Source organism: Argiope bruennichi, chromosome 5 (assembly GCF_947563725.1).
Source record: "Argiope bruennichi chromosome 5, qqArgBrue1.1, whole genome shotgun sequence".
In the NCBI taxonomy this organism is placed as follows: Eukaryota; Metazoa; Arthropoda; class Arachnida; order Araneae; family Araneidae; genus Argiope; species Argiope bruennichi.
This window is the reverse complement of record NC_079155.1, coordinates 78,034,864-78,047,167: the sequence shown is the minus strand read 5'-3', so window position 1 is coordinate 78,047,167 and position 12,304 is coordinate 78,034,864. Positions and strand designations below refer to the sequence as shown.

Below are 12,304 nucleotides of genomic sequence, written 5' to 3'. Positions count from 1 at the left end.
ATTAGATGTTGATTAACTTGATATAGTTGAAAAAGTCATATTTTAAGTTTAAAATGTTGCAAAAATGTCTTTTATGTAATGATATTTTCAGAATTTATTCTTAAAGCCAAAATTTGATTAATAAAAATTTATATTATCGCTCCAACTGTATTTTCAACACCAGAATATGTTAGAATTACGATTCAAAGTTCAAAACTCTTTCCTACAGAATTCAATAGATAATTGGCCACTCAATTCTAAACATCCACTTTTTCAAATGTCCACATCTGGCAATTATATAATTCATGGGATCGCAAAATTTTCAATTCATTATTTTAAATAACATTCTTTTGATAGTTTCCACAACAAAGCGATTTTCAATTTGATAGGTATGAAATAAGTAATTTTAAAAACATTACAATATTCCTTCTGTTATGTCTCTAATTTTTATTAATCTCTTCTAAAATGCGAAATTATATTTGAAAATAGGAAATATTTAAACTTCAGCTAACTAAAAAAGCTTTCTATATTGAAGTTTTATATATTCTACAGAATATTTTTCATAATTTAAGTTATAACCCAATGAATCAATCGATAGAAATTCTCTGATTCAGTGTACTAAGATAGGCAAATAATTTTCAATGATATAAAAGGCAATATATTTCACAGCATCTATTATATTGCATTAAAAAGGAGAAATACTTAAAACTGAACGCACTTAAAACAAAATTCACCTTGTAACTTTCAAAGTTAAACATGTATTGCATGTGCAATAAATTTCAAAATGTATCTTTAAAGAATACTTTAAACAGAAGTTTACTCATCATGGATAAATAAACTACAGTTTCATACTTCCATTATCGAGAATGGAAACAAAACTATGATAAAAATTAATAGAAATAATCTAAAAGATTTATGTTTCACTACAGCAATGAAATAAATTGTTGTCAAATAAGCCTTAGAATATTTTTTTAAAAAAATTATGAAATAATTATAGGATAAAATTTTGTTTCGTTGAGAAGATAATTTTTTGAATTTTCATATGATATAAAAATTCATTTCTTGCTGCAATGTTTTCAGAAGTTATAGTGGCTGAATTCTCCAATTTTGCTTAGAATTTCAATTTATTAAAAAAATAACTAGATTTTAAGAAATCGCTCCAAAGCACATTTCCACAATATAAAATATGCTGGTGACATATTTAAAAGTTCTAAGTGAAACAGTCTGGCCTGAAGAGTGCCAACACATACACGTACGCGCACGCATGAACTCAAGCATACACACACACGCACACGCACACATGCATCTTCATTACTTATAAAGAAAGAGATAAAGATATAAAGTCTCAATTAGTTAAAATTAATATTCAGAAAAAGTATAATTAAAAGAGCATAATTTATTATTATGTAATATAATCCGAATATAATAATTTATTATATTAGGATAAATATAATAAAAATCAATATTTATTACTGTAAATAGTAAAAAAGAGCAAGAAAAGTTACTGCCGAAAGAATAAATTTGAATTAGTTTCAGTAAGAATAAAAATTCGTATTAGTGCAACTTTTTTTTTCTCTGAAACATTTGCTGTAGTCCAGTAAAATCTTGTATGATGAAAAGAAAGGATATTTGGGGGAGGATGAATGTATGTATTTATAAAAGCTCGAATTTATGTTGGAACGGGTGAAACTATTCTCTCAACTTATAAATATGCAGAGAAGCAAAGAAGTTTGCAGAAGATTGCATAAACAGTACATTAGAAAAACTTTGCTGTCTTGGATGATTGAGTTTTGTTCCGAGAGAGTGCTTACAAGATATTAGAATTAGTTCTCTTAAAAACGCAATATTTTTTTAGAATGACATGATAAATCAAAAGGATTAAAAGGAAATTAATAAAGGCTGAAATTAATTGAATTTTAATAAAACACATTCCTATTTATAAGCATATTCTATTAATTGGGAAACTTGTATAAGTTAAAAATAACTAAGATTTAAAACATTTAAAAAGGAATTATAGCCATATTAACACTTAACACTAAAGATTAAAAATTTATTTAAAATAATAACGTGTTACAATTTGTAAAAGGATACATGAGTTTAAAAAGCAACTTACCAAAAATCGGTAAATCCTTTTGTAAATCATACACGTCTCTTTTTCTACGAGCAGTTATGCAAAACATGTCAAGACTCGAAAATTTTCCAACTAAATCAAACTTTTAACATTCTCGGCTGAAACAACTGTACTGAAGTAAAAATATTTAATTCCATAAAAAAGGAAGGAAGTTTTGGAATAAAATATCTTTTACTTTTTAAAATTATTTTTTCCATCTCAATTTTTCCGAAGCAAGAAAACAAATTTTTAGAAATTATCGCCTGCTAATTACCGTCACTCTTTCATTGGCGAGTAAAGCGATAAGCCAATAATTCTTGGGTAGATCTGTCACTTAGATTTAGTGCTACCTTTTACATCCAGAACAAAACAAATAGGCTTTCGGAGCAGAAATGTGAGAACTTTCATATGCACAGTCAGTTCTCTTTTTTTTTTACTGAAACAATAAACAACAATAATTCACGGTAGCATAAACCTTTGCCATTCCATTTGAATAAATAAGTATTTGGTTATTAATTAAAAGCCAACAAGAGCTTTGGTTTCACCACATTTCCTGCCACATTCACTATTGCTTCATTCTGCTTTACTGAAGGAGCTTGTGCAATTATGGTAATTGGTTTCATTATGGAAAGATCATCAATTTTCTGTCTTTTGAAATAACACTCGTGCAAACCCTCTTTTGCGGATATAATTTCTTCCGGTTTTAAGAACTACCGATTATGTCAAAGATTAGTAATAATATATGGAATAATTCCGGTTAGTTCCACTTTGTGCATTAGTAATATTTAAAGCAGTTACAAATTCTTTAAAACCTAAAAAGTATTTCATAAAATGTAATATATTGACTGACTGAAATGATATACTTAAAAAAATCATTTTCCGGTTCTTTAATGGCACAAGGGTCCATTGTAACATTGCCATAAAATCACTTTTAGCTCCATAAAAATGTTTTTTTTAAAATAATAATATCTAATAATCATTTGATAAAATACTTTAAAACAGTGCTTTTTCTAAAGTAGATTTTGAATTATACAAAATGAAATTTTGAGATAAAATGAGAACCTGAAGAACCATCAAAGTAGAAATGAGAGTTTTGGATTCATTCCAGAATAATATTAGTCATCTTTTAATACCAAGAACTTGTGTCCTATTTATATATGTCATAAATTTGGCTGTTCTTGGAATAAATTAAAAATGCATTCCTGATACTGGCATTTTTTTTCAGAAATTCTTGCAAGTCTTATTTTTTTTTTAATTCAAACAGTGGAAAAAGCATTTTGTTCGTTAAAATGATGCATTTTCTGCTAAGAATCTTGATGTATTCACAGATACGTTTAAAAGATATAAAGAAAAGAATCTTTTTTCCGGAGACTACAAATACGAAATTTTAATTTAAAAATGTAAGCAAAACGTTCAAAATCCACCAAAGCTCTTCGTTCTGTTCAGTCCAACAATCAATTACCATCTACAAAAACTTTTAGTTTAATGTATTTCAAATGCTTTTCAAGTGGTGTTTCCAAACTTCATTCAGCACGGCATCTTCTCAAAAGACTTCGCTTGTTACATTCAGCCGAATTTTCTTAGTGATCGCCGAAGATTTTCTTAAACCGAAGTAATTACCTTTGATGTACCAGGGGGGATGGAGAAAGAAGAGGGGATGAGTTCACGGCTCATTGACTCTGAATTCGTGGTTTTTATCGCTGGAAACAACGTCACAACTCACAGAATGGATTGCTGCAGGTTATGCAACCAACACAAGGGATGACATTTTTAAAAGTGCTGTCAACTGTCCAAAAACATCAAAAAGTTTTCGGAATTATAAAAGCACAGAGACATTCATTGATGTTATTTTTAAGAATTGTTTCTTTCATCTGTGGAGATGATGTCTAAAAAATTTTTTTTCTTTGATCATACAGGGATGAATCGCATTCCATTGCTTTTTGAAAAGCACTTCAAGATATTAGAGAAAATCCAACAGAAACTAAGTTTTAAAAATATTTTTTTTTGAATTTTGACAAACTTTATAGCAAGGATAGATTGTATCAATGCCATCAGTAAGGTTGATCTCTCAGAATTTAAGTAGACACTGCAAAAAATTGGCAACGTTTTTTTTTTGTTGTTATTTAAAATACAAATTTGTAAAGAAAATCTTGATTTCACTGCGACACAAAATTTTTAAATATATTTCTTCATGGTCATATAAGAGGCATCAAACGGAGCAATCATTCGAGAAAATCAGATCTTGAAAGAATTCAAAAACCTTCCACTTTTGAATGTGATATTTCAATACCTTTGAATCAAAGTTCACATTAAAAGATTTTCTTTCTCTTAACAATCCATTTTGATTTTAAATTTTAAAAAGCAGAAACCAAATTTTGACTTTGTGACTGGTGAACTTCAAATATTTAGGCTCTATTTAGCCAAGAAGAACAAAGATCTTATTGCGCCAATCCTCACTTGTAAGATCTGAAAGTTCTATTATAGGATATTTTTATGAAACAAACATTTCTTAAATGTTAAATTTCACAAAATTTCTTCACTCAAATTCACAAATAAATGTATTTCTTAAGAGATATCAATCATAATATTACTTGTCGAAAGTCCAATTCGATTCCCAGTCAAAATTCCACACATACTTTGTTTATCCAGGCATTGCAAAATAACCACCAAGATGAGCCCTAATTTTTTACTACTTTCAAAAGCCGTTATCCTCCATGTTTTTATTTTTCTTTTGACATTCTCACTGTCCAATTGGCATGAAGGAAATAGCCACGTGACTCATCTCCATCGAGGGCGTGGTGTCATTGGGTGTGGACTTTATTTTGAGTTTCCTGACCTTGGATGATGTGCAGCAAAGGGCTGGAGACAGGACCATTTAGATAGAAGCATTGATTATTTAAGAAAACTATCTGCCACTTTCAAGTCTTGAAGAGCAAGACCCCAGCGGAAATGGAATTACTTTTCTTGGCGTGAGGCGGATGAACTCAGAAATGGAATACACAAACGGTAATAGCTTAGAACAGTCGAGTTGAAAAATTGCTGCATGTGGCTTCAGGAAGAGGAAAATTTGTATTTATTAAAATTAAAATGGGTGGTACTTAGTTGTTACGAGTAAAGTTTGCAGAAGTTTGAGGAATTTTATTGCCCTTCTTAAAATTCAGCGAATATATTTAAACGAGTTGGATGATTAAATTGATACAGTTTGTAAAGTAGGCAAGCATGGTATTGAACTTAAAGGAATGGATTAAAATTGTAAATAAGTTGAAGGATCTAAATGTTTGAATGTTGGCTTCTCTAGGTTTCTTAGAAATGATTGATTTCAAAATACATCAACATCTTTGGTAACCACTCACTATATTTTATATTGGTGGTTACCTAATCTTCATATGTTATGGCTGGGCGTTTTGCTCTTGGAATATCTGTTGGAGTACAAATAAGTATTCTACTACTTCAAAGTTAACATAATAAAAGCACAATTTAAAAACAGATAAAAGAAATTAAATAACTAGCACTAATTTATTTAAATAGATATTATTGTTTAATATAATTATAAAATCTCAATGAAAGGAAGACTCATATCACTTTACTGCAAGTCTAAAGTAATTAGTTATTTACGTCTTATGCAAAATTCTACAATATGTCGTTGCTTAGAACCAGTCATTTGAATATCGTATTAAATTTTACGGTAGAGTGTAACAAATTCTAATTATCTACTCACCATCTTTATCATGTAATAATTGGATTAATATGAATAACCACAGGTTCACAGATATTACTTTATATATTGAATATTTCATAATATGGAAGGTGACATATTTTGCCAGAATATTTGCTTGAATATTTATAATTTTCCATTTTTATTAAATTGCTTATGATTTCTCTCATGCAAAAGTTCAAACAGAAAAAAGCCTATTATTTTGTATTATATATATATATTAGTGGTATTGATGATTTTTAAAAAAACTTGTCCAGTTATTAAATAGTACGCCTTATAGCTAATTTTCTGAAGACAATCTTTTTCAAAAAACAATTTTTACAGCAGAATTTTAAAGTAAATTGAACGTTGAAACACCTTTTGTAGTTCCATTAACAACATAAAATGGAAAAAAAATCATTTGCATTCTACTTTTTTAAATGTTTCTGCAAAGTATCTCTTTTTATTGCATTCATTCTGTTATTCGTCTGATCATCTTGATGTAAAGTTTAAAAGCTAATTTTCTGAAGACAATCTTTTTCAGAAAACAATTTTTACAGCAGAATTTTAAAGTAAATTGAACATTGAAACACCTTTTGTAGTTCCATTAACAAGATAAAATGGAAAGAAAATCATTTGCATTCTACTTTTTTAAATGTTTCTGCAAAGTATCTCTTTTTATTGCATTCATTCTGTTATTCGTCTGATCATCTTGATGTAAAGTTTAAAAGCTAATTTTCTGAAGACAATCTTTTTCAGAAAACAATTTTTACAGCAGAATTTTAAAGTAAATTGAACATTGAAACACCTTTTGTAGTTCCATTAACAAGATAAAATGGAAAGAAAATCATTTGCATTCTACTTTTTTAAATGTTTCTGCAAAGTATCTCTTTTTATTGCATTCATTCTGTTATTCGTCTGATCATCTTGATGTAAAGTTTAAAAGCTAATTTTCTGAAGACAATCTTTTTCAGAAAACAATTTTTACAGCAGAATTTTAAAGTAAATTGAACATTGAAACACCTTTTGTAGTTCCATTAACAAGATAAAATGGAAAGAAAATCATTTGCATTCTACTTTTTTAAATGTTTCTGCAAAGTATCTCTTTTTATTGCATTCATTCTGTTATTCGTCTGATCATCTTGATGTAAAGTTTAAAAGCTAATTTTCTGAAGACAATCTTTTTCAGAAAACAATTTTTACAGCAGAATTTTAAAGTAAATTGAACATTGAAACACCTTTTGTAGTTCCATTAACAACATAAAATGGAAAGAAAATCATTTGCATTCTACTTTTTTAAATGTTTCAGCAAAGCATCTCTTTTTATTGCATTCATTCTGTTATTCGTCTGATCATCTTGATGTAAAGTTTAAAAGCTAATTTTCTGAAGACAATCTTTTTCAGAAAACAATTTTTACAGCAGAATTTTAAAGTAAATTGAACATTGAAACACCTTTTGTAGTTCCATTAACAACATAAAATGGAAAAAAATCATTTGCATTCTACTTTTTTAAATGTTTCTGCAAGGTATCTCTTTTTATTGCATTCATTCTGTTATTCGTCTGATCATCTTGATGTAAAGTTTGCATTCTTACAAGAGGAATCATCGAGCTCAAGAAACCGTTTTACAGACACAGTGAGTAGAAAGATTGTTTTTCCTTTCTATGTATGTTATGGTGGCTTACGCGGCATAATTTTCTAAACATTACTATTACATACAGTCCATTTAAATAATAAATTTATGCTATAGTACAATTTTCCTCAAAAAATCCCCATATTGTAAAAATTGCAAATTATTTGATTTCACCCCCCCCCCTCCTTTTTTTTTTACGTTTAAATCAAAATATTCTTTAGGTCTTTTTGATGAGTCAAAATATATAAAATTTGGTCTCAAAACCATTATCATAAAACAAAGTTTAATATTTATCTTAATAATATTATTCAATTAAAATTTATTATAAAATGTATTATTTAATAGTTTATATTAGAAATCATATATCAAAATCCACTTGTTTAATTTCTTGCTTTTTTTAGTTAAAATTTGAAATATTTTCGGTTAGATTTCATAATTTTAAGCTGGGTGCAGAGGACATAGAAGAAACATGATCCTAACACACTCTCTTCAAAATTCCGCACCACACTAACAGAGAAAAATTTGATCCATGACATCGGATTTAGTATGTATTACACTCGCAAAATATCAGGTTTTAGTGGAATCGAGATTCAAACCTGGTTCTCTCTGGCCTCAAAGATAAGATATTTGCACTAGATCACTGCAGCCAAATTGGAAGCTATATTCAAAACCGGTTGGATATAGTTTCAAAAATGTCTTTTTAAACGTACAGAGATATAAAATAAGAACAAATAAATACATGGTTACATGTTTAAATGATAATTATGATATTTTTGCATCTTCTATGTGAAAGCAAATACTATTAAATTATATTATAATAATTGAAACAACCCATTTACATTCCTAATATATGATATCACTTTAAATATTTTAATATCAGGGAATTCTGGCATTTTTTTTTCCTTCTTTACTTGACATATACGAAGTACAGAGAAAGTAATGCAATCAAAAACTCGAAAAAAGACATTACAACGCTAGAATTTGCTGAAACTCTACATTTCACCCCCCCCCCCCCGTGTTGGAGAAACACATTTTTGTCTTTATTATCGTCTGTCTGACTGTAAATGCGATAACTCAAAAATTTATTAAGTTAAAAGGGTGTAATTTGATGTATGAATTTTCGATCAAATTTATAGATCTCTATCGAAATTTGAACGAAATACATACAGAGGAAGTCTGTCAAGCTGTTCGAGTACAGATGAACTCGGTAGTTACTAAAGGCAAATGAACTAGATAGATGAAATTTAGCACACAAGTTTAGAATATAAAAAGCAGAGTCTTTACATATTTTGAACATAGTCTGTTAAAGAAGTAATCATCTGTAGGTCTGTGCTTTCGTATCCATGTAACCGCTACAAATTCTAAATGCTATACATTAAATCAATGTAATTCCGTCTGTGATCTTGCAATTACAGCTGCATCCCGTGTCAAATATTGGTTCGGTTGGTGTCCAAAACATATTTTCTTACAATATATATGCAGCTGAAATGCTAGATTCACAGCAAAAATATGTAATTCATAACTATTTTTCGACAATGTTATGCAAGGAATTTACGGTCTACCATTAACGCAAGGGGGTGAGGGGTAAGAACTTTATTGGAGAGTATGCGAGAAAGTTTCGGGAAGATACTTTTTCTTCTTCTTTTGATAAGGCAAGTGTGATAAGAATAGTTGCTCTGAACAGGTTTTCCACTTTCTCTTCAGAATATAGAGAACTTTAATATCAACGGTGATACAATATTCAATAGTGTAACTGCCTTACTCAGTACTCATTTTCAGTTACAATTAGTTTGAGAATTTGATGGACGGCAAATAGTTAAGCCAGCGAAATTAACTTGGAAATGAAGCATTCGCATTTGAAATAAATCTACGTCAACAGCTTTATATATGTAAACGAGGGTAATATGAAATTGAATTCGGAATTGAGAAAGGTAAACTAATTGAAAAGTCTCAAGAATTATCCGAAACAGTCTCTACGCCGAAATGAGAAGTATAAGTAGACTATTTTAAATATTTGGATTAATATTATTATAAGCAACCCTGAAAAAAAATTTATTAATTGCGAATATGACATTTTATAAAACAATTGTTAAATATATTTGATTTTTATTCTAATTTTGGTCTAATAATAATTTCTTATCAGTTACAGACGTGTAGCCATATATTTCCCAATTGGAAAGGTGTTCGAAATTATGTAAAATATCACAAAATTGACGTAATATTATTTGAAACTAGCTGTATAGATAAAAAATTAATTAAAAATAAATTTTCATGCTGCATCTGAATCCTTTTAATCGTATGTAATAAAATATTACTGTCAGATAAATATTTTAAACAACAAGTTTTATTCTTCTGCAATTAAAGTTGACCAAATTACGAATTTTTGAATATCAGTATTTTAAAAACTATCAGACATCAGTTATCCATGTATGTCTTGAAGAAGAATAAAAATAACGGCTGCTTCAGACTCGAGACGGCCATTGATTCCCTTATGAAACCGAAAAATTCATAATCACATGAGTTTTAATAGGAAAAGAATGGAGCATTTTTCTTACTTAAGGAAAATGTTAGAGTTTTAGGAGTATTTATCATACATGAGTGATACGATTGAAGAATTATATAAGAGGTTAGAATCGTAAATTTTTAAAGTCGTAAACTTATTGACTCAAACATCACCCAAAATTGTTTTCAATTCCTTTAAAGCGCTTTTTCAATTTAAAAAGTATATTTATTTAAAACGAAAGTAATCATTCGACTATGACATGGAATATTCTTTTTATTTTAAATAAATTCTAGATATCAAATCTCACTTCAATGTTTTGAAGTTGAAATTTGTTCCTTAAGAATCTTTTATTAATTGCCAAATTTTCTAATTCTAGCATTTTTCGAACGTCACAACTGCTTTAAGTTTTAAAAGATAATTAAATGAAAAAGAATGCAAAAGAAAGAAAAAAAAATAATCAGCTAAACAATGCAGCAGAACAAATATAACTATTTAGTTGCTAATCGGATAACATGAAATAAAAGAACATTTTTCTAGCACTTCGATTAAAAAAATATAAGGAACTTAACGCATTCTTTCACAATTCCAACAGATGGCAAAAACTTTGAAAAAGGAAAAGAATAAACAAACAAAAAAAAACCATATTTTCATTAGTTTTAATATTTTTTTCCCAGAGGAGCTTCAAATCTATTAACAATGTATTGTTACGGATACTTCAATTCCACTACTAAATCCGTAAAATCGCCGCGTTCTCTTATAGTGGGTTTATGGTGTGAAAACGATCAGCAGGCCTTAATAACGAACGATAACGACTTTTATTAAACACGAAAGACAAGGATACAAATATACAGTTCAGACGAACACAGGCAACACATAGCAGCGCACTTATAACAAACAGTAGCCCACACGTCATAATCGGTAGTAATAACAACCACAGCACACAAAGAGGCCAGACAGAATCCAGCAGGAGAGGGAATCTTCCTACTTCACTCTACAGTCTTTCCAAATGGTTGAAAACTGTCCACTGTTTCCTCGCTTTAGCTGTATACTACTACACGACTAACTACTTCACACACGACACAATTCTGTTTACACGAGAAACAATAGGACTCGGCTCACAGAACAGTTCAGTAATCGCTTGAGCTCCACACAATGTTTGTTGCTTCGTTATCATCTCGACGACTCGATACTTTCTACGAATCCGACTGACTTCAGCTGGAGACTGCCAGATTTTTATAGTTCCCGGGAGGGGACCTAGAATGTTCTGGACCAATCAGGCGTATCTCGATTCCTATTGGCTAAATGGTTAAAATTCTCAAAGTTTCCAGTAATATCTATTTTGTCGCCAAATGGTCACCAAGTTTGTCGCCAAGTTCTGAAATCACTGACGCGGGCCCCGATCAGCAACCAACAGGGCTCATCGTAAAACTGTCTTTCCAGTGATTGAACTAACCGTGCTGATAAGCAAGATTACAGGTTTGTAATAGTATTATTTACATTTTCCAGCATAATATATTTTTTAAAAAATATGTATAATGACTTTGTAATTATAAATTTAAGCTGAACTAATTTAAAGTTTCTGCTTTTAAACTAAAGACAAAAGGTATTATGTGTGTTTCACTTTTTCTATCAATAATTTGTTATGACAAGAGATAATATTAACCGCATTAGATGAAAACTTTTAGGAACTTATTATTGAAGTTAGCATACCTATAGTTATTCAAATCAGCTAAAATGCAAATATTGATTAACTATTTTATTATTACTTCCTTTTCTAGTTTATTGTGATTGTGAGTATAATATAAATCCAAAAACAGACTTTTTTTTTACTAATGCAAGCTGCATATTTCTATTCTTATATAGATCAGAAGCTGATCTTCACAAGCAAATATTGAAAAATAATGGGTGATAATTCCTCTAATAGGGTCATTGATTGGCTTAAAATTATGAAATTTAAAGATCACCATTTAGTCATGGCAGAATGAATTTACTTTTTTAAAAAAATTCTAGAATGTAAGAATATTTTATTAAATAGGACTTATACGAGTTTGTGACAGCAAAAATTTAGAAATTTAATTTTTTTCAGAAGGGCATTTACAGAATCTAACAACATAAAATATAATTCTTTACGATATTTAAAGCATCATTTCTATTGAAACTATATACCGATTTTTATTATAAAGCCTGTAATACAAAATAATTCGTTTCAATTCCTTTAGGATAATAAAATATATGTTAGCAATTATGTAATTTTAAATTATTTTTATTTCATTCAAATTTTTATATATTATGATTTTGAAGTATTGCTTTCCACAATAAGTAATCACCTTTCCAGCCGAATAAGTGTCCTAGTAAGGAAGATAGTTTTACAGATAGCTTTTTAGA

The 12,304-nt window shown here is 29.0% G+C and overlaps 1 protein-coding gene across 3 annotated transcripts in view; it reads right to left on the bottom strand.

Annotated features, from left to right (window-relative positions):
• The window catches only part of LOC129969127 (uncharacterized), a 619,939-nt gene that overhangs the window by 210,863 nt on the left and 396,772 nt on the right, over positions 1–12,304 (bottom strand). The window contains exon 1 of one of the 3 annotated variants that reach the window (XM_056083548.1): positions 2,093–2,201. The exons of the other annotated variants lie outside the window; for them this stretch is intronic. Within the exon in view, the coding sequence (XP_055939523.1) occupies positions 2,093–2,159 (67 nt within the window). The 5' untranslated portion in view covers positions 2,160–2,201. Of the gene's footprint in view, positions 1–2,092; positions 2,202–12,304 lie in introns of those variants that run through there. 3 annotated transcript variants of the gene reach the window in all.